This window comes from Lissotriton vulgaris, chromosome 10 (genome assembly GCF_964263255.1).
Source record: "Lissotriton vulgaris chromosome 10, aLisVul1.2, whole genome shotgun sequence".
Taxonomy (NCBI): domain Eukaryota; kingdom Metazoa; phylum Chordata; class Amphibia; order Caudata; family Salamandridae; genus Lissotriton; species Lissotriton vulgaris.
The window spans coordinates 155,739,546-155,763,698 of NC_141698.1; the positions used below are offsets into that span (position 1 = coordinate 155,739,546).

The 24,153-nt window shown below is 43.0% G+C and overlaps 1 protein-coding gene across 2 annotated transcripts in view; it reads right to left on the reverse strand.

Moving 5' to 3' along the window:
* LOC147684868 (radial spoke head 10 homolog B2-like) overlaps positions 1-21,033 on the reverse strand; it is a 443,845-nt gene extending 422,812 nt beyond the window's left edge. For both annotated transcript variants that reach the window (XM_086940738.1, XM_086940739.1), the window contains exons 1-2: positions 21,008-21,033; positions 3,823-4,159 (exon numbers count right to left, since the gene is read on the reverse strand). In XM_086940738.1, the coding sequence (XP_086796864.1) occupies positions 3,823-4,091 (269 nt within the window). In that variant the 5' untranslated portion in view covers positions 4,092-4,159; positions 21,008-21,033. The remainder of the gene's footprint in view (positions 1-3,822; positions 4,160-21,007) is intronic.
* Between the last annotated feature and the right edge of the window lie 3,120 nt (positions 21,034-24,153).

Below are 24,153 nucleotides of genomic sequence, written 5' to 3' on the forward strand. Positions count from 1 at the left end.
CACTGGGTCGCTAACCTGATGAGTTGTTCAGCCATCCGTGGAAGCCATGAGAAGCTAGGACAGACAATGAATAAGTCATAACTTGATACATTGTAACATCCAACACCTTAAGTGACTCGCTGAAGTAATTAAAGGCTCAAGTTCAATTGTTGTCTTCGGTTGGTATCTCTGAGGAATGGGGTGACTCACTGTGTACCCTTCTTGCTTGGTGGTTGTACAGGCAGGGCATGTAGGCAACATCATATGGCACTGCTGCTGGAGCCGAGATAAGATTGGAGTCAGTGGCATACTGCTAGATGATGGGGCTTACTGAATTGCCAAGCACCTCTTATGAAGGCCTTTGACATTTAGGGTGAAGTGAGCTGGAACAATCAAGGCCTACTCATTAAAAGTAGTTGTGAGGAAATAAATAGAGCTGGCACATGTGCACATAGCATACAATGCACAGACTTTCCAGGCAGTATTTTATCTTAAGACTATAGTTATGTTAAGGAAATTCATGCTTAGAAAGGTCTTACAATAATGTTCACATTGCTCAAAATCTCATTGCTGAGGGTTCAGTGCTCTGTAGTGCCTCATGCTCTGCACTACACTTTTGCGCAACCGTGGGATTGCCAATATGGCGCTTAGGTGCATGGGAAACTGGTCACATATATTGCCTGATTTCTCCCAGAAAGTAGAACAACATTTGCAATGCTCAGTAAGCTAGTGGTGGTATCTGGCTAATGTGTTTGTCTGGTATTTGGTATTTCAGTTAGCTAGGTGGTATCTGCCTCCAGTTTTGTCTGCTATTTGGCAGCTCAGTGAGCTCATACCAGTATCTGTCTTCTGTTTTTCTGAGGTACTTGGCAATTTTATGAGCTAGTGGTAGTATCTGGCTTCTGTGTTTGTCAGGTACTTGGCAAATCAGTGAGCATACGTCAGTATCTAGGTCCCTTATTTGTTCCGTTTTTGGCAATTCATTGAGCTTATGTTAATATCTGGATTCAGAGTTTGTCAGGTAGTTGGAAACTAAGTGAGCTTGTAGTAGTACCCGACTTGTGTTTTCATCAGGTACTTGAAAATTCAATGAGATTGTGGTAGAATCTGGCTAATGTGTTTGTCGGATACTTGGCAATTCAGTGAACTTGTTGTGGTATCTGGTTTGTGTTTGTTAGGTTCTTTATTTATTTTTATTTTATCCACTTATAGAGCGCATGGTTACACCGCCGGTATGTCCCTGCGCTTTTAGCCAAAAATTAACGAACAGTACGGGTCGCAGGTCCAATAGAATTCAGTACTACACCAAAGTCCTGGCATAGTATGCTGACTAGGTGGTAGGAAAAATCCATGTCTTCAATTTCCTGCGGAAAGCCATTTCGCCGGGCTCTGTTCTTATTTCAGCTGGCAGTGTATTCCAATGTTTAGCTGCCAGCAAACTAAATTATCGGCCACCCATTCTAGCCTTCTTAATTCTTGGAATCCTTACTAATGCTTTACCTTTTGATCGCAAGTCTCTACTGGTTGTGTATGTCGCTATCATAGTTTAAAGGGAACATGGCCCTTCTTTGCAGTTCTGTTATGTTATGTCATGTGTATTTGTAAGGTGCACTGTCACCAGCAGGGGATCCTGGTGCTGAGCAGGTGTGTGTGCCCAGCCATGCCTATGGAAGGTTGGTTAATTGAAAAGCTAGGTTTTCAGCTGCTTGCAGAGTTCAAGACGCGAGGAGGAGGCTCTGATGTGGAGTGTGAGCTTGATCTACACTTTAGGAGTGATGTAGGAGAATGCCCGTCCTCCTGATTTGATTATGTATATGCCTGGGATGTGTACGAGTAGGAGTCCTGTAAAGTGGAGGTGTCTTGTTGGTTGGTGGAAGGAGATACAGATGTTCAGGTAGGTGGGGCCAGAGTTGTGCAATGCCTCGAATGTGTGTGTGTAAAGAGTTTGAATTGAGCACATTTGTTTATCAGGAGCCAGTGTGGTTCCTTGCGTTGTAGTGTGATGTGGGTCCTGTATGGGAGGTTGACAAAAGTGAGTGCGGAGTTCTGGGTGGTTTCTTGGTGATTCTGTCGAAGAGGGTGTTCTCATAGTCCAACTTCCTGGTGACTATGGCATGAGTGACAGTTTTATAGTGTTATTTGGGAGCCATTTGAAGATCTTCCTCAGCATTTTCAGGGAGCAGTGACAGCGCTGACTTGTGGAGTCTTGTCTGGTTTGCTGTTGATGATTATTCCAAGGCTCCTGGCATGGGTTTTGGCTGTGGGTGCTGATACGAGTTCAGCCGGTCATCAGGTTGTGTCCCATGATGAGGTGTTCCTGCTGAAGATTATTACTTCTGTCTTGTCAGTGTTGAGCTTGAGACAGTTAGCTTTCATCCAGTTAGAGACTTCAGTCATGCAGGCGGTGAACTTATTTCTTGTGATCGGTGTTGTGACCAAAAGGAAGAGTAGAAGTTTTGTGTCATCTGCATAGGAGAGGCTGTTAATATGATGTGTGCTGATGATGTTGGCCAGAGGGATCTTGTATGCGTTGAAGTGGGTGGAATTGAGCGACAAGCCTTAAGACACTACGCAGATATGATTGCGGGCTTCCAAGGAGTAAGGTGCCAAGCTGACAGCTTCTATTCTATTTTTAAAGAAGGAGCAGATCCAACGGAGAGCTGGATGCCAATATTGTGCTGGCGCCTGATGAGGATGGGGTCTAAGACCATGTCAAATGCTGCAGAGACATGCAGAAGAATTAGGGCTGCCATGTCCCCTCTGTCAAAGACCATGCGGATGACATCTATAGGGGCACTGAGAGCTGTTTTTGTATTGTGGTTGGGTCTTAATCCCGACTGCGTGGCGTTGTGGAGCTGGTGGTTACTGAGGTAATTGCTGAGGTAAAAAAAGCGTGAGCCTAAGTTGGGTGACGTCCCCTAGTCACAGGTAGGTCCCACTAAATGGGTTGTAGAGTTAGTTTCTGTTTAGAAATGCCAATCTTTCAAAAACAAATCCAAAGTTTTCATATTCTAAGTTATTTTATTCTTTATCTTTGTTTCATTATCTCATCTTCAAATAAATTCGCAAAAAACAATCAATGGCTTCCAGCCTTATATCCGAAGTTTCATTGTCCAATGCATTTCGGCTAAAGAATAGCCTTCATCAGGGACAGGATTCTTCTTCCAGAGGCTCGAGAGGCTTCCCATACGTAACGAAGTCCTCTTCTTCGGCATCACTGTCCAAGTGCAAGCGTTACACAACTTTTTTGGTAGTTGCTGAGGTGTCAGTAGGTTTTCCAAGATCTTTGCTCGGTATGGCAGGAGGGAGATGGGCCTGTAATTGGAAAGCATGCCTGGGTCAGCAGATGCTTTCCTGAGTAGGGGCATGATGGTGGTATTTTCCAGGAATCCAGGGATGTGGATGAGCCGATGGAGGCTTTGAGGATGGGAATATCTGACTTCAGGGTTTGTCCAGCAATTCACAATTCAGTGAGCTTGTGGTTGTATTTGCCTTCTGTGATTGACAGGGACTTCGAATCACAGTGAACTTGCAGCACTATACTTAGTACGATATGCCTTCTGCGTTTGCCAGGTATTGTGATCATGAAGCAAAATAATTTGACACAACATGAACTTAACCTATGTAAGGGTTTTGGTTTACAATGTGTGCTCAGGCTGACACTGTAGGGGGGAAAGTTGTAAAGAAGTATTATTTTAATAATCAAAAGTTGTTCTACTCCTAAAGCAAAGACAATATGTATTTTCCTCATGATATTTTACATCTGCAATAAGACACCCAGGGGTAAGTGGTAAACAAACACAAACATTCCCACAATATGTGATATTTATATCAGAGTATTACCTTTCAACAATAAGTTGGGTGAGGATTGGTTCTTCGTAATATTCGGGTGTGGGCGGAACTTGGATGGGAGGCTCTTCTTCCTGCTTTGGTGGCTCTTCCACAACCTCTGGTAATACTGAAACAGCCGACTCTTCTATTTTAAAGCTTAAGGTCACCCCTAATGGTGATCCCTTCAAATCGCCCTCGTCAACTGTCGGTTCCGAAGTCGGAGTCGTATGCGCATGCTTTGGTGATTTCTTTGAGTCTGCTTTCTTCTTATCTCTTGCCATGGCTACTCACTTCTTCAGTGTGCTGAAGCAGCCAAGCATTTAGGTTTCCTTCAACAAGACTTGATGATCTGGAGAAAAAAAACATTGATCCATTTATCCTTTCAAGATTGAATTATTAATATTAATATAAGCTTGTTTACGTGGCCCAAAGGCTGGCAACAAGAGGAATGTTGGCCGAATTTAAAAATTTTCATTTATTCGAACAGGATGCTTCAAGGGGTCTTAGAGAAGCATAACACACTTTTAAATATTATTGCATGATATTATCTACACACAACTGACATGAAAGTATTTTCAAATAGAAGTTAAACTTCCCTACGCCACCATTTAGGAGGATTCTTTAATGGTATGGTGGTGTAAAAAAGTAAAAATAGTGTAGGTGCGAATGTAGATCAAGTTACCAATCTAGGACACTTTTCCACACCACCATACAATTAAAGAATCCTCTTAAATGGTGGCATAGCGCATTTTAGCTCCCTTTACACGAGCACTGCACCCACCTTTTTAATTCCTGGACATTACTGCAATACCAGTTGGTCTTCCTCCAGGTGGAGGTCAGCATACCTAAGATAAAAACCCAATGATGACGTTACTGACAGGCGGAGAACCAAGATATACCGCCCACAACTTGTGTATGTGAATGAGGGTTTTCTTAGGAACATTCGCAAACCAATTGACCCTTGTTACACAGGTACAAGTGGTCCATTCTCCCTCTTGATTGTGATACTATTACATGGAAGCCAAATGGACAATAACTTCCCTTTCCCTCCCCTTCTGATTCGTGCGGAAGCTATTTAATGTAATGGAAAATAAGCATAATCTGTCCATTCTTAAAAATTCACCTGAGAAACAAAATTGGACTACCAAAACTACCCAAATTCTTTCCACAGCGTAACCTTAAAAATGGGTTTGAACAGTGTTTGCGCTTCTCCCTGGTAAAGGGAGGTCCAGGAAGACCCACAAGAACTGTAAAAACAAGCATAGGCAAATCCAGTAGGTTAAATGTTCCAAAGAAGTTGAGCTGATGGGCTACATGGCTTAAAGAAAAACAAAAAACAGAAAAGCACTATGACGTGGCCAGCGTTGGCCGCGTCATTGCCCTTTTTTTTTACCTTGAAGTCATGTGGCACAGTAGCCCGCGATACTGTACAACATGTAAAATAAAATAGCACACGGTTGATTGGGGGGAGACATATTGGGCGGGATGGTTGGTGGAAGTAACTTTTGGAGCAGGAGGAGGACAGGGATGAAGAAGAGGGACTGCAGAGCATGCACTCTCAAAATGCATGCCAGTACACAAAAAAGGGTACCTGCTAGCCAGTGAAAGGACACTGGTCACAAGAAGCTGTACTTTGTCCCTGATCCACAGCATGGACGAAGACCTGAAAACGTCGAAGCCCAGGAGGAAGCCAGATGCCAGGAGGAGCAGCGGACCAAATGGAAGCAAGGAAACAATAGTGATGGGGAATCAACCAATGATATGTAAACGTAAGTAAGCAGGGGGCTTTAAGCCCCATTTACAACGTTTATTTCAGGACAATAGCTTTCACTAACAGTGCATGTGCGCTGTAGGCAAGACCTAAAAATGAGCCAAGAAAGTGGCAGTTCTGGTGATTTACCTGGTTCTCCCACGTCCTCATTTCGCTGATGAGAAACACACAAAAATACCCCAAAACTGCCAGATCAGTCAATTCTCGATTTGTGGGCTATGTTTTCCCAGTTTTGCAGAATTATTTGAAGTTCACTTCGACATACTACAGATCCAAAAAACTCACACATCACTAGTTCTTGCTACTGAGACAAACAGTGCTGTGCTCTGTCTAATGAGCTAATGCACTGAGAAAAACAGTACAGTACAACTAGCTACAGATCCTGCATGGTGATCTCTATGGTGGCATCTTGACTCTATTTTACTGACCGAGCCTGTACCTTTATGTCCATTCCAGTAAAACATTGGAAACGCAGTGAAGTTACGTTTTTCCCCTTTTTTAATAGAAATCTACCAAAGCCGACTCATGAAAAAATCATTTACAATTATTTGAAAGCCACCAAAATTATTTCTTAATGGCTAAGGAGAATTGCCATGTTCTAAAAGCAGATTGAGAATTTTATACAAATTAATTTTCATCTACCAGCTCTTTTCCCTTCCAGAATACCAAAACGTAAACAAATGGCCCCTATTTTCTTTTGCTTTTTTTTTATAAAGGTGGCAACCGTAACTTCATCTCTGTAGCCGGAGTTATGCACTTTTTCACTAAGTATCCGGTGTGAAATATGTATGATTCCAGGTGAGACTGCAAATCATTTGCAGAAACACAAAAATAGGCTACCAAAATTGTGATCTTACATAAATATGTCCATACAACAATATTGATCTTTATTTTGTACTGAAATCCAACCATACTCACGATCCCACAAAATGTAAGACTGAGTTCATTTAGTAGTCTAACTTCAGCCTTAGCTTAGGTGAAGTGCATGATGGTGGCATTAGGGGCAGGCTGACATTTTTTGCCTGACAGTGCCAATGCAAGATGAAGAATTTGGTGGTGAGCTTTTTTGGAAAATATGATTTTGCAGTTTATGTCTTTACATGCTGCCATTGAGGACCCCATGTGCAGTACAGGGCTCAAGCTACTGGAACAAACCGTGCCATCCTCCAGCTAATGAGGCAGGACATGCAGGGCTCTAGTTACTGAAACAGAGAAGTGCAGAGACAACTAAGACAAGCAGGGCATTGCTTTATCTGCTGGAACAAACAGTACAAAGACTTCCTGATTGGTCATTGAGCCTTTCCGACTGTGTCATGGCTCTGTCTCTTACTGTATATCTAGCATCCCTACCATCTCTCACTTCACAGCCAGATCTCATTCTGATATCAGAGCTCTTGGTGTCATCTTTTCTCTTCTGCAGCCACTGCTCATCTACAGACACTCATCGTCCTGGCTGCCATCAGGTTCCTTTGTTTCTTTCCACTGCTCTCAATTTAAATTGTCTTTTTCTGTGGTGCATGTGCTACAAGAGTGCCCTCAGAGCAGCCCAAAAGAGAATCGAACCACAACTTTGAGAAAGTGGGAGAGCAACAGCGAAAGCTACTACTCAAAGTGACCGGCTTGTAGGCCTTTGCGGGGTGGAACAAGTTCTGGCACGAGAAGTCCTTATATTATTGTATTCAGCAGAACGAAATACATTTTCACAGGATAGTTTTTTTAATCATGGGTACAACATGAAACTGGAATTTTCAGAACATGGTTCCAGCTTTCAAGTTCCTGTTTTCCAGCTGTGGCTGTATGGTTACAATGTAGACAAACGATATTGAGGGTTACAACAATGGTGGTTTGTAAAGAGAAATAATATTACCCACCACATTACACAACAAAAACTACAGGGATGATATGAAGCACCTAGATTTAGATGGAAAACACCTGAACTTACCCCTTTGAATTTGGATTCCGATGAATAAGTCATGATCAACCCCAGATCTTTGTCTGCGTTTACTGGGGAAGGTCAGCCCCTCGTTAGAGAAACGTTACAGATGTTCAACCAAAGACGAGGCCTTCAACAAACTCATTATTAAAGAATTCAGAATGAACTAATCCATGGTCTACTGTAAATAAGATGACAGTGAGGGGATCTACAAGGGTATCCTCCTCATTTAAGAACAATGCTATCTTCTCATCATCCAATTACTGAATGATCTAGACCAATGAGATCTTATATCTGTAATCTGATGTAGATCAATTACAAGAGATGACAACCCTGTACTCTCTGTTGTATCCCACACAATGGAAAATGAGTTTTGAAAAATGATCCGATCTATTGGGTTCCGACAGTTAAAAATAAAGGTAATCTCTTTTGAAGCACCTTCCAGAAAAGCAATTTTTCAAGATCTCTCAAGTGGACTGTGAAGGTCGATAGTATCAAATACCCCGGATGAATCGAGTAAAACCATGGCACTGGGCAACATTTACTATCGCCTATGGATCATCTAAAAGGACATGAGCAACTTCAACTTTGTGACCTGGCCAAAAGTCTGCTGATTGAGACAGTATACCATAATGCACCTTTATGCTTTTATATGTGCATGTATATGCTTGTTGGCACGTATACGTGGAATTTGTTTATAGTACAAACGTACCCAAAACACAATGGTGCGCTGTACAAGGTCAAAGACAAAGATAGAGCCTGCTTGGCCCATCCAGTGTACTGATATTTCTTCAGGCATCCCCTGCGCCCACCTCCCACTTGAAATAACTTTTGTCCAGCACAAGAGTTCTAAGCCAGCTTGCCACACTCGTCCACCTCTGATTTTAGCTAGCTGGTCCCCCTGGAGTCTTTACCTGCTAAATACCTTAAATTAGAACATCTATTGTGAGACATTTTTCTACTGTTATAGTCCTCAACGGAAATTGTGAATTAATACCCTAAGATTGTGATCCTCTTTTATTCTGGTGAGGGTACTATTGAAGCTTTTTCTAGAGGTTAATAAATTAATGAAACATTTTGTTATTTTTGCCGCATTTGTTTGAGTAGAGAGTACACTCATTCTTAGTTCTTGTGATGATGTGAATTGTTTTATGTTGAGTCTGGAATCCCAATCACCTCCTTAAAGATTAAGCCTGGACCTTGGTAAACTACCAAATGATTAGCCATTGGTACCTTAGGGAACCTTCATTCATTTATGTATTTGATTCAGATGTGATTGGGTGCTGTTGGAGCACAGGTTTTTGTATTTGCTGCAAGCATCTGAGGTTGGAAGGGGTAGGGGCCAAGATGGCCCCCTGAGAGGATGCACCTCAAGCTCAACTCAGATAAGACCAAAGTACTCATCCTGGAACCCACCTGCTCAGCCTGGGATGACTCCTGGTGGCCCGCCACACTGGGAACCCCTCCCACCCCCATGGACCACGCACGTAACCCGGGCATCATACTGGAGTCCTCGCTCACAATGAACCACCAGATCAATGCTGTTCCCTCATCCTGCTTCGACACACTCTGCCTGCTTTGAAAGACTTTCAGATCGATCCCCACAGAATCCAGAAGGACGATCACCCACGCACTGATCACCAGTAGACTTGACAACAGCAACGCACTCTACGCCAACGTCACCCACAAACAGCTCAGGAAACTTCTGAAGAAATCACTGAAAGAATATCGACACCACGATATCGACTTACACTAATATCGGGACATAAATATTGTTGTCAAAAATATCAACCTCTTATATTTATAATGGTAAGTACAAAAATATTGAGAAAAAAAATATTGTAAAAAAATATTGATGTACAAAATATCATTTTTTATATGTATAAAAAAGTAAAATAAATTAAATAATATATTCAACTTTTAAAAAATGTATTTAGATTTACTTGTACATTTTAACAATTATAAGTAATACATTTAATTTTTTTTAAATGTAAACATACATATGTAAAATGTAATATATATTTACTTAAAAACAATTATTGAATAATAATGGTCATAAATTTTAAAATGTCATAAATATCTAAACAATTATAAATAAATATATAAATACATACACCAGTAACATAAAAATTAATAAAAAAATAAAATTATATTATATATTAAAATATTTAATATTTTTTAAACCTACATTTTGCACTACATTGAGTGCAACAGTAGAGAAAGTGTTGGAGAGTGAAGGGGTAAAAATTACTATTCCCACTCCAGCGAGTGCAACAGTAGGGAAAGTGTTGGATAGCAGAGAGGTAAAAATTACTATTCCCACTCCACCGAATGCAACAGTAGGGAAAGTGTTGGATAGCAAAGGGTTAAAATGTACTATTCCAACTCCAGCGAGTGCAACAGTAGGGATTGTGTTGGATAGCGGATAGGTAAAAATTACTATTCCCACTCCAGTGAATGCAATAGTACGGGAAAGTGTTGGATAGCGGAGGGGAATAATTTACTATTCCCACTCCAGTGAGTGCAACTGTAGGGAAATTGTTGGATAGCAAAGGGGAAAAAAATTACTATTCCCACTTCAGCGAGTGCAACAGTAGGCAAAGTGTTGGATAGCGGAGGAGTAAACATTACTATTCCCACTCCAACGAGTGCAACAGTAGGGAATGTTTTGGATAGCGGAGGGGTAAAAATTACTATTCTCACTCCAACAAGTGCAACAGTAGGGAATATGTTGGATAGCGGAGGAGTAAAAATTACTATTCCCACTCCAGCTAGTGCAACAGTAGGGAAAGTGTTGGATAGCGGAGGGGATAAAATTACTATTCCCACTCCAGCAAGTGCAACAGTAGGGAATGTGTTGGATAGCGGAGGGGTTTAAATTACTATTCCCGCTCCTATAAATGCAGCAGTACGGAAAGTGTTGGATAGCGGAGGGGTACAAATTACTATTCCCACTGCAGACAATTCAAATTTAAAAACAAACAAAATATCAACTACAATACAAAAGATAATAAAAAACAAAAATAAACATAAAAAATTACAAAAGATAGACATATTATAATGTTTAAAAATCCTAAACATTACATACAAAGATACATTTTTATAATTTGTAAATTAATTTACAAACAAATAACTATTTTGCAACAGAAATTATTTATAATCAAAAACATTAATTATTACATACATTTAATATTTGTCCGACCCTATAACACCACACAATTTACAACACACATCTAAATTAAAAAGAAAAGTGTACCTCCATGATTAACACAATTAATTATCAATTAAACAAATATTATTAATTGAAAAAAGACATTAAAAAGATTAAAATGTATGTACTAACCAAACGTTACCTCTATAGAACCAAAATCCACAAACAAAATAAAAATAAAGAATTGCCAATAATATTTATCAAGTAGTAAATCAATATTAATGATCAAGTAATTATTAATTATTTAAACTAAATTACTGTCCACCCTCTACCCCACTAAACACCACAACACACACCTAATAATTACACAATTTCCATAACTAATTTTACATTAATAAATGTATATGAATTAACCACAAATCATTAATTTAAAAAAAATTACTTCCCACCATTTACCACTATAAACCCCACAACTCACACATCAAATTAATTTCACAATTGCCATATTTAAATTCTAATTAATTATTTAGCATTAATTAACAAATAATTAATTAATTATAAATACATTACCTACCACCCTATTCCCCTATAAACCCCACTACCAATTTCTAAAAAAATGACACGATTAACATAATGAATTAACAATTGATTAATTAATAACAATTAACAAGCAAATTATAAATAATTAATAATAAATTAATTCCCACAATTAACACTATAAAATCAAATAAAATAAATATTATCTAAGAAATATTAATAAATGTATTAACCCGTTTACAGTGGCGCAAATTTCGCTCCGGTGTGGGTGAAATAAAGGGTGGGCATGGTTCGGACGGCCCCCAGCCGTCCTCCGCACATGCCCACCGTGACGTCGGATGGCCGGGGCCGTCCGACGCACCAAAAGGGTTAAAATTAAATTACTTCCCAATCTAGCCCCCTATCAACCCACAACCCGCTCCTAAAAAAATGACATAATTAACATAATTACCAATTAATTAATAATTAACAACCAATTCATACATAATTAATAATACATTAATTCCCACAATTAAAAATATAAAATATTACATTCATAAATATTATTTAATAAAAGATCATAATAATGTTATTACAATTAAATTACTTCCCACCCTATTCCCCTATAAACTTACAACCGGCTCCTAAAAAAAATGACACAATTAACATATTTACCAATTGATTAATTAATAAAAATGAGCAGGCAATTATTAATTAATAATAAGTTAATTCCCACAATTAACACTATAAAATCTAAATTGAATAAAGTCTAATAAATAAAAATTAATATTTAATTTATTATTAATTAAATTATTTCCCACCCTTTCCCCTATAAACCCACAACACACTAATGAATTAAAACGCAAAATGTAATGAAAATAAAATTAATAACTACAAAACTGTTAACAAATATATATTTTTTAATACAATATTTAGACAAAAAAAATAGAGCACATACCTTTAAAATACAAACTAAAATACATAACACTAACTAAAAAAACAATATTTTTAACTACATTTTTGCAAATGATAATAATGAGTTCGATATTTTAAAAACACTATATTTCTGATCTTAAACACGATATTCTTGACCACGATATTCTTGCTGTCGATATTTCTGTGTCCGATATTTCCAACTTGATATTTGTGCAGATCGACATTTCCAACTCGATATTCTGTCCGCATACCAATGCAGAACGTACAAAGCACCACAGCCAGACTGGTCGTCAACATCCACAACCACATAACACAGCACTCCTGACAACTCCACTGGCTCCCAGTCAACAAGAGAATCGCCTTAAACCTTCACGCCCAGAGGGATTAGCAGCCCCCCCAGCGCCTTGAGACCTTCACGGGTGAGTAGCCACGCTTTACAAACTCCTGATTGATTAGCATCTCTGCAGCTCCAACAACTGCCAAAACTGGGACGCCCCCTGGGTCCCACCTGTAGCAATAAAGGGCTGATCGGAGCCCGAGGAAGTGACCCTCCACTCAGGGGACAACAGTAAAGGGGTGCTGTGGCCCTGCGGGGGCGGCACATGGCATGGTTGTGATGGCCTAAATTGGTGCCTGGGACACAGAAGAGCTGGAGGGGAAGCTGCAGAGACAGAGGATCAGCCACACATTTTACTGTGGGGCCTCATGAGAGGTGCCTGTCGGGGATACCGCAATGCCGAGGAGGAGTCAAGGATGGGGCGACACGGATTCTCCCCCTGCCTCAAGCATACACGTGATAGAAGGATAATAGGGGGCATCATACGGTGTTGGGAGGTCTGCAGGGTAAGCAGGGCAGCGCCACAGACCCCAACTGAAGTGCGAGGGGACACACTATTAACTATTGACAGGATTTGCGGCCTAATGGCCCTTTTTCTTTAAGCTCCTCTAAACGGGCGGAGAGGCTCTTGCTGGGTCCTCCAAATGGAGGGTCCTTCTGTGAGGAACCAAGGGGCTGATACTCCAATATAATCCTTTGCCCAGGATTGGCCTGCTCCCATTGGATGCACATAGCAGTCTGAAACATCATATGAACCTCTGGGGCCAGATTGATCACTGGGGTAGTTCCTCCTGTAGTGCCCCCTGCTGTAACACCCACACACAGTACAGCACGCGGTGTGCCCTACCTGCTCGAGGTATACATCTTAGGGGCCAGCCCGATTCCCCCCGGGGCCCCAGACCCAATAGCAGCCCACTGCCGGCTGTAGATACCAACAAAACCTATAGGGGGCCCAGGCACTGCCTCTGAGACACTCCACCCTATCGAAGAGTGACTGCCTAGAATGGCACAGAGCCTAACCTGGGGGATCCCACACCCCCATCGAATCTGGATATCAAATTCTGATCCTGGAAGGCAACAAGGCCATCACAGAGAAAATAGATGGAGTGGCCACCATGGTGGCCTCAATACGCCAATATATGGAAAAGATGAGGGAGCATGTGGCAGACTTTGGAACTAGAGCTGATGATGCAGATGAGACACTGGGGGCACATACTGGCCAGCTAGCTGGTCGGTAGAGGTGTCTGCAGGCTCAGGAGGCCAAACTGGCTGATTTGGAAGACCGGTCTTGGTGCAACATTGTGCACATACTTGGCTTGCCTGAGGGGATGGAGACCACCCCAGTGGAACAGTTTCTAGAATCTGGGGTGCCCACAGTGTTGCCTGGGTTGGGGGGCGAGGGGTAATTGCTGGTGGACAGGGCCCATAGAACCCTGGGCAGCAAGTCCAAGCCAGTAGCCCCACCACGCATGCCGATAGCCCAAATTCAGCAATACAAAGATAAGATGGCCATATTAGCAACAACACCTCAACAGGACAATGTGGAGGTCAAGGGAACCGGACCTCCTTCAACCTAGACTACGGTATAGCAACCCAAAAGAGGAAGAGGTCATTCATGGGGGTGAAGTGGAAATTGAGGGGCCGACGTCTGGTCTACGCAATTCTGCTGCCGGTATGCCTATGAGTTGATTTATAGGGGAAGAGACACTTGTTTGATCCTGCTAAGGACGCTATGCAGTTCATCGAGAATCATTGACTGGTAATCTGAAGGGGGCTGTGCACCTATGGACACAGGTTAATGACCACAGAGGGGGGGGGGGGGGTTAACCAATACTAGTTTGTGTAAGCCCGAGGGGAGGTGTTTCACAGTGGATTGAGAATGTTAGGCAAGTTGGTTGTGACTTAGGAGGAATATAAGTACACTTCCACTCTCCGGTGTGTGAGTGAAACCTAGGGGCACAACTACTGGAGCCCCCTATTACCAGGGACCGTGGTGGACACAGGCTTGGAGAGGGAAGCTTGATTGTTGTTTGTGGGGGGGATGGGATGACACAAGTATGTCATTTGTGGAGGCCGAGTTGGAGTGGGCCACACTGGTGGGCTGAGGGAGGGGTAACACAGGTACTCAGTTGCGATGGGGGGGGGAGGGGGAGTTGTTCACAACTACTGGAGAGAGAGAGGCTTGGGCTATAAGCACAGCAGTGACATGTTGGCACGGTCAGGCCATAACATGAAAGTGATGAACACACTACACACATCAGGGGTGACACTGAAATCCTGGAATGTTAAGGGGATACACAACTCTATCAAAAGGCAAAGACTCTGGTCCTATGTGAGGAAACACCAGGCATGGATAGTGATATTACAGGAAACACACCTGCCCACCACAGGAACATGAGAAAGTACTAACCAAATGGGGATAGGCTATGGTACTCCGGCTTTATCTCTTCATCACGTAGGAGTATTGATTTGGATGAATGCTAGTGTTCCCCTTAAGGTGCACACGGAGCTGAAGGCAGCAGATGGCAGATATGTGGGTGTAGTGGGGGATATAGGTGGTAAACACACTGTACTTCTAAACATGTATGCTCAAAAAGTAGACACACCTGATTTATTTGAGGCAGTGGCACAACTATTCACACCATACGCTCACTATGATATTATATAGTTGGGCGAGAGCAATTATGTGCTCAATAGATGCCTAGACAGTTACAGGCCTACTTCTAGACTACTTGAAGATCCTCTAAGGCACTACTGGAGGGTATGGACACGCACAACCTCCTGGAACTATGGAGGACACAGCATGGCACAACAAGGGGGTACACTTTTTATTCTCCTTCACGCCGGATCTTTTCTCGGATAGATTATGTATTCACCCACCAGTACAAATTGCACAATTCGGCATCACCCAGTACTTGAACCGAACCTTATCGGACCATGCGCAGCTTGGGGTGGAATTGAGGTGGAATTGCAAAGCCAGGCCTATGTGGCACCAGTGCCATAGGGACGTATAGAACCCAGGGCATTGTTAGATCAGGTGTTCTGGGAAGAAATTAGGGAGGCGGGGCAGGAGCTCTGTGCCATCAACACAGTGACATCGACTGGTGTGCTCTGGGAGGCATTCAAAGTGATAGTGTGGGGTAAATGCATGGGCATGACCTATGGGGTAAGGAAATCCCTAGGGCACACAGTTACGAAATTGGAACAACAGATAGCGGATATTAGTAAGAAAGTACTGCACAGTGCTGGGGTATGGGTAACATGACAAATGACTCTATGTCTGTGAGGACTCGCCTTTCTCTCTGGATTTGTGGGGAGTTGTGGAGGATTGGGGCGGGGGGTTACTGAACAGTATTGTTCATTGCTTGAAAAAAATCAATAAAAGAAATATAAGAAAAAAAACATGTGAGGGTGGAAGAGTTTGTAGGTGGAATAGGACTTGTGGAGTATTCGGTCACCCACGTGGTTTTGAGGAGTCTCCTCGCGTGCGCAGGGTGGCACAGTGCTTAAGTGTGGAGGCGCTGTTCTAGATGTTCAAGTCTAGCTGGGAAACAACAGTACTGTCCCATTAAATGTATGGTAATACTACAGAGAATTTGCAGTGCTGGCCAAGTAAAAGTGCTGCATTCCTGCTGAGAAGTGCCAGCATCTTCTGATTAAAACTATGGTAGCCTTGGAGATAAGTTCCTCTACTGCCTCATTACAAGAATATCAGTTATATCTAGAAGTTACAGTACTGTCTCATTAAAGATAAGCAAGTTCTGCCAAGAAGCACCAGAGCTTGCCGAAAAGTACTAAAAGTGAGGGGGGAATTTACTAAGATTTGGCGCTGTGTTTACATCACAAAAGTGACGCAAAACGGAGCAAAAAATGTTTTTGCCTAACTTTCCAACGCTAAACTGGTTTAGTGCAGGAAATAACGTAAAAGTAATGTGAAGCAGTGCACAACGCTGCTTCACATTACTGTGCGCCATAGGGGCGTGCCACGGATGATGCATGGGCGTTTCCATGCCACCACCCATGGTTTCTCACGCTAAACCCAATTTACTAAACACAGTAGATTGGGTTTTGCATGAGAAAACTGCACCCTTTTAAACGAGGTGCAAGGAAGGAGAAATGCTTTCATTTCTCTTTCCATTTCTAACTTGCAGCATGCATACAAAGTGGGAAAAGCTTTCCCTCATGTCTAGGTATAGTATTTTATACAGGAAGGGTAGTGTACTGTAGTAGATATACCGCCCGATTCATCAAAGAAAATAGCGCTCGCAAAGGGCCAGATTCTGAGAATCTGGCCCTTTGCGAGAGCGATTTTTGCATTTGGGATTCAGCATCCCAAATGTGAAAATCGCTAATTGCGATCTCGCAATTTTGCGAGGAATTACATTTAAGGAATCTCTATTTGAGATTCCTTAAATGCAATTCATCATCCAATTTAATTTTGCGAATTCGCAATTTCTAGCCACAATTTACCGCGAGGTCAGACCTCGTGGTAAATTGCGAAAACTCAGAAAAATGCATTTAAATGCATTTTTCTGAGTTGCATGTTACACACACACATGTCCTTTGGACATGTGTGTGTGCAACACCTGTGTAAAATTTCATTTGAGGGGTGCTACAGGGTGTCCTTTGGACACCCCTGGCACCCTTCAAATCGCTATCTTATTTGCGATTAGCAAATTGCTAATCGCAAATAAGGAATACTCCCCATTCATTCCTCTGGGCCTTTTGGCCCAGAGGAATGAATGGCGAGTTATTCCTTATTTGCGATTAGCAATTTGCTAATCGCAAATAAGGAATATGTAGGAATCGCATATCTTCATGCAATTTCTACATGAATCCCGTTTTGCGAGTCCTTAATAGCGATTCGCTATGAATCGCTATTAGGGCCTCACAAAACGGGAGAATGATGAATCAGGCTGTAAGTTTTGGAGTACTAGTGGAGCGGTAATACTAGTTTTTTCTTCTTTTTTTTTTTTAATAAACAACAAAAGAGTGTCATCCGTAGTAAGTGTGTAAGCACAAATACGAAGGATAAGTGAACCTTAGTAAATCACATTGGAATTTACAAGAAAGCCCTCACTCACCACCCTGGGTGGTGACATGCTTCATCATCGGGCCCACCAGGAGAAGCCGAATGCCTCCCTGGTGTGCTACAACGCCAGGATACTGCGGAGCTGGTATTTTCGTGACAGTGGTGTGAAAAAATGTGAGTTTAAAAATGTCAAGGTAGTGTACCACGCAAAAACTTTATTCAGTGGTCAACCTGACATGGTTAAAAGTATGTGTTGGGAAATTACCAAATAATGTTTTGGGTATTTCCACTTAAAGTGGGGTCAACATGTTTCTGCCCGTTATGTGTGGTTTACTGGGCTTTCTTCAGGACCGTGAGGAGTTTACCCCGGCGGTGTGGGCGCGGACCGTCCGGTTGAGGGAGATCCCAGGTGCTGAGCGGGTGCCAGGCGTTGCGGGCGGTGTGCCATTGTCGCCTCCACCCCCTCCTGAGACCTATGGGGTGTGGATCTTTTATCTAACAAACTATACAGGTTCCTCTCAATTTGAGGTAAATCCCACAACTTGTTGGTTTGTTTTTTGCACCTATTAATTTATACACTGGATTTTAACTTTCACGCCCTCTGGTAAGGGTGGGCCTTAGAGCGCCCACACCGCCGGGGTACACTCCTCACGGTCCTGAAGAAAGCCCAGTAAACCACACATAACGGGCAGAAACATGTCGACCCCAATTTAAGTGGAAATACCCAAAACATTATTTGGTAATTTCCCAACACATACTTTTAACCATGTCAGGTTGACGACTGAATAAAGTTTTTGCGTGGTACACTACCTTGACATTTTTAACCCCTCCCATGCTTGTGACGGAACTGCTCCGTCACAAGCCACGGGTGAGCTGTGCTTGTGACGGAACGGTTCCGTCACGGCCCGCTCGCCGCGCCTGCGCGGCGCTGATTTTGCGCCTGCGCTGACGCTTTAATGGGCGGGCGGGTTAGTGACGGAACCGTTCCGTCACAAGCACAGCTCGCCCGCGAGCCGTGACGGAGTGGTTCCGTCACTAGTATGTAGTCGCCACGTGGCCGCCCCACCCCCTTAGCGCTGCGGCGGAATAGTTGCCGCAGCGAAGGGGTTAAACTCACATTTTTTCACACCACTGTCATGAAAAAAAACAGCTCCGCAGTATCCTGGCGTTGTAGCACACCAGGGAGGCATTCGGCTTCTCCTGGTGGGCCCGATGATGAAGCATGTCACCACCCAGGGTGGTGAGTGAGGGCTTTCTTGTAAATTCCAATGTGATTTACTAAGGTTCACTTATCCTTCGTATTTGTGCTTACACACTTACTACGGATGACACTCTTTTGTTGTTTGATAAAGATTTACCCGGGTGACTGAAAGTGTCCCGTATTTTTCCCTCTCTCTCCTAATGTTGAGCCTTAATATTAGTAACACAGTCCTGATGAGAAGTGCCAAGCTTTTCCATTGAAGGTCTAATACATTTTCTTAGAAAGAACTAGAGAATGAATGAATGAACAAACTTGGCATTTAAATAGTACCCTGCATGTTAACAAAGCTCCAGAGCCCTTGGAATGACTTTAAAAGTGTGGACTAGGTATGACTATAGAGCGGGCTTTATCCTTCAAATATGGACCTGTTAAAGCAGAGGCCCATCACCATTTGTTCTGTGCTCATCCTTTAGAGCACATGCTTCTTAACCTGGTCAGAATCCCTAAGGCTTCCTTCCTTTTTCAACTTTCGTGCACAGACATGTCAGAGGGTTGTCTATTAGTAGAGGTCAACAAGCCGCTGAAAGGTCGAGCCAGATGTCTGGCTCTGGCTCAGCTCGAGGTCCTCTAAGAACCTGGAGCCCAAACCCAGCCGAGCTTTCATGGGAGGCGATGTGGTTTAGTTTTTCCAGCTGACAACCATGCAACATGGTAAACTCGTTTTGAATCCTGTTCTGGGCTCATATCCTATGAATCCCAGCAAATCACCCGGTGCAGAAAAACAATGTGTAATGCAGACTGTGTCTGAAGCGCTCTTATGTCCTTCAGCATGGTTGGCGCTATATAAAAATGCTCTGTCACCCAACTCTAATCTCATACGCCAAAAATTAAAGACAACACATTTACTTTACATATCAGAAAGAGATATCTATCTAGTGGCTTCATTGCAGAGTGTGAAACTGAAATATCTGGGATCAACCCTGGCCTCCTTGTTTGACCAAACTGTGTGATCCTAGGCAAATTCTTTATTTCATCAAACATCCTTTTTGTTTGTGATCACATATGAGGGCACCTTCCAATACGTGGGTAATGGAAGAGGTTGTACAAAAACGTCCCTTGCATGTGAATAGACAGCAATGTACTCCATCAATATAATAAGAATCTATGCGACGTATAGGGTGTATATGACAGTTGAAGTGCCTCTCAGTTCACTAATAGCATTGTCATCAGGGCAAGGGCAGGAATATTTATCAGGTCATGTTAAAACATGCTCACTTTTAATAAATACTTCCCAAACAATCTGATTAATTAAGGCGAAACACTTTAGCAAACTAAAGAATTACGCTTTTGATTCTAAGGATATCTTTTATATTATAACTTTTTTTAATGTTTTATTATTTTGAACATTTACGTAGAATAAGTACCAATTAACATGCCATTGGCTGTTTATTATGGTTATCCAGTATAAACAGATACAGGATTGAATCAAAAACATTACTAATAGTAACAAGAGGCTTGTGTAAATATGATCAACATATTACAATAGTATGAAATTACAAAGTGGAGAGTGTAGAAAAACGAAACAATATCCACCCTCGAATTGATGTTTGTGGGTATTAATATTGTAGTATGAAATGTGTTGCATGATTTACATGCCAAATATTTTCAAGGCTCGGCTCGTGCACGGGCTCCTAGAGCCATGTCAAGGTGGCTCGCCTCTGGCTCAGTCTTCCCTGTTACTTTGTTGGCTCGCCCACCTCTATTAGAGAGCACAACTGACTGTTATGTGGTAAGTGTATTGATAACAGATTTTAAATGATGTATTTTTATTGTTTAATTTAACTTGACTGTTATGGTTTTTTGCAAAGGCCGAATAAAGTCTAACTGACTCCCGTGCTTGCCTCACACGTGCTCCTCACACTGCTGACAAATGCCCTTGTCATGTATATCACATACGTCTTTAGTAAACAACACTTGCCATGCTAGGATGAGTTACCGAGTCCTTATTAAAGTTAGCTGAAACAAAAGTACCAGAATTGAAAGTCCTGCAGACGTACATTCAGAACTTGGGAGTACGTGTGTAAATACTATGTGGGCACCTGAACCTTTGACTTCAGACTCAAGCACACGCCTGGCCTCAGAGCACCTATGCATGCCTGCGGTCTAGATTCCGTTGCATGCAGCGTGTTATTATTAGCACATGAACTTATCACGATAAACAAATGCTTTAAACTCATGGGTTCAGAGACCCTACAAAAAGAGCTCGGTCATACCCGCGGCCACACAGAAAAGCGCAGAGGAATGAGTAAGGTCTACTTACAGCATCCAGCGTCGTAGAGCCCAGGCGTTGCGTTGGAAACGGTTGCCATGAGCAACTGCGACGCAGGATGATGACGTAACAGCACTGAGCGAAAAGGAAAGCTATATACATATTCTGGAAGGCGTGGATTATATTTTGTTAAATGACGATTCGCAGCTGGTATTTTAAGCACTTTATTAACCCCGCACTTGTCAAACGAAGGGAGAAAAAGTTACCACGTTAAAAAAAGTGCGAGCGGCTGCCTTAATAAATAAACTTTTCCTAAAAGAACTCGCAACAAAACCATCTAGCTCGCAAGCGCACGTTGTGCACCCCCCTAGGACCTGGACCTGCCGTGTTAGATACTGCTCAATCCAACAAGGTAAAGAGGGAAAACCCTCGCATGTCTATACAGTTTTAGTAATCGGAGCGACAAAACGCGTGAGGTAGCTTTCACTTGCGTTTTATAATAGGAGTAGCCGCCGGTGTCTTGTTATGTCACCTGAAACCCTGTCAAAGCCGCTGTAGGACACGCTGGCAAAGCCAAATGCAAATGCTTGGAGGTATATGCACAAAGTAACATTTTAATTACTAAGACATGTTTTTTAACAGAACTCTTCAGTTTTGAAAATTCGTAGGCGTGAGAAGCATTTAGCAAATGTTATGGTATTAGAGGAAGTGATATCAAGCCAACTTTGGCATCAGTGACATCATAGGAGTTTATATATGCTAACTGATAAAACAATGCAGATCGAAAAGCCAAAGATCCAAAAGGTAGATGAATCCGCCCTAGCTAGCATAGATGCAGCAGGTGCGGCACCTGGGCCCAGTGGCCCAAAGGACCTGTAACGGGCTAGGTAGGCTGCTGCATGAGGGCTAGCCCTTGACAGCGCAGTACTGCACAAAAGAGACATGCAACCTGTCTTATTGTGCCTGCGAAGGCCCGAGCGACCTTACGCCCTTTATCTCCTGGGGCCACTCCCCCGCCCAGGGAGTGATATGGTAGGTGTACGGTACGGTAGAGCGGCCTGGTGGCTCTCTACAGGACCAACTGTAATGATTTTTGCTTTGTGTTACTATCCAATCAGCTCTAGGGCCCAATTCCCTTTTGCGCACTAAGGCCTGCGGTCCGTGCCATACTATTGGGACGAATGGGTGACAAATTCTGAGGTAACCAAAAAAAAAGTGATAGGTGGAATGCTTGAATTAATCCCAGCCACTGGTATTGTTATTTTGCACACCATGCCACCTCAGTTTTGACCCAGCCATGTCCAAATCAGTCTTGAGCCGGGTCAAATGGTAACAGTCCAAACCAAACTGGCAGGCCTAGTCCTCCCTGAAGCAGAACAAGCTCAACCCAGGACCAGCTTTACCCTAGTTAGGGCTCAGCAGCTAAGTATAGCTTGGTTCCAGTGTCACAGAGCTCATGGGACCCACTTCTGGGCATACCTGTCACAATTAGGGTATCAAAAAACAAGGTGATGGATGGAATGCTTGAAGTTTGCAGATCCTTTTCCGGGTGTTGCTGCACCCCCCCTGAGGGCTAGGGCGGTTCCTTTAGACTTTAGAGCAGCGCGCCAGTGTTGGAATCGGTCCTGTGGTCGGGCGCAGATAAAACACCCTTAGGCGCCAGAGATTCCGTTACTGGTCTGCGAGGCACTACCCCATAGTGGGGACTGGCATAGACTACGAGCATTGGGGAGAGGTGGGGATCACTATTATCTGACATTTATATGCAGATAATACCCTCCTCCCTTTTAAAGATCTATTAGAACGATACGACCTCCCGAAAGGAGACTTCCTTCTACATGCTGCCCTGACGGCAGCTATCCAAAAGCATTGGCAGGAGGGTCTGGCGGTACCTCAGACCTCCCTGGGTTGTCAGTATATAGTAATGGCCGCTGGCACAATTAAAGCGGTCACCTGCTTTTACCAACGACTCACTCAAGAGACGTGACAACCCCTAGGAGGCCTGCGTCTCAAATGGGAGGCGGACTTGGGCGAGTCCATAGCTGAGAAACAATGGGGGAACTAGAGGAGAGAGCTTGAAAAAGCTCTAGGAATGTGCGGTTTCCAGCTAATTCACGTCTTTATACTTCACAGAGCGTACCTTACCCTGCGTAAGAGTTCTGAGTATTTTGGGGCACAGCCCGCTGCCCGAGGTGCAACCTGGAGAATTCAGGGTTTTTAAACATGCTTGCCCGCGCCTGGGAGGGTTCTAGAATAAGGTGCCGACTAGATTGGCGGACACGACACAGCGCAACATAGTGTTGACACCTGTGTGCGGTCTCCTGCACTGGTTCTCCCACACTGCCAGGAACAAGGTCACTAGCAGGTTTATAGACTTGGAGTTGGTGCTGGCCAAAAGGAAACTTACTAGCCACTGGAAGGCGAAACATGTCCCTAATGTACTGTGATGGACGAGGGAACTTATAAAATGGGCGGACTGTGAAGGGATCTTTAGACTACAGATGGCCCAGAGAACTGGGAGCGAAAAGGCACTGGAGGCAGCAAAGGCATGGGTGGCATTAGTGGAGATACTGAAACAGCCGAGAGAAGACAACAACGTACCCCCTGACGTCGAGGGCCCTGACGTGGGCGACTGAGAAAGTGGTTTACTGGGTGACCCGGACTACTCCCTGGGGGGAGGGTGGACCTTTTTTGGGGAGGGGGGATGTCTTCTCTTGGTTTGTTAACAAGTTAATTGTGGAGCAGAACAATGTGATGGTGACTACCAACTTAATAAGGTACTGAGTGCTACAGACCTGGAGACCCTAGGCCATTCTAGCTGTACCATTAATTCCTTTTCTTTGTTAAGCTGGTGTAGGAATAACACCTTCATGTGAAATGTCAACCTGAGAATGGTGTGTAACTCTGCAATTAGCTGTACTTGGATTTAGATTGCCTATGCAACGTTCTATTTGTGCTACCACTGATTGATATATTACAAAATAATAAAAATGTTTGCAACAAAAAAATGGATGGAATGCTTGAATTAATTTCAGCCACTGGCAAATCGCTCTTGCCACATCCCATGCCACCTCAGTTTGGACCCAGCCATATCAGTCTTGACAATGTTCCAATGGGAACCGTCCAGCCCGAACTGGAAGGTCGGTATCTCCCTGAACTGGTATATTAGCATTCCAGGACTGGTTTCACCCTAGTTA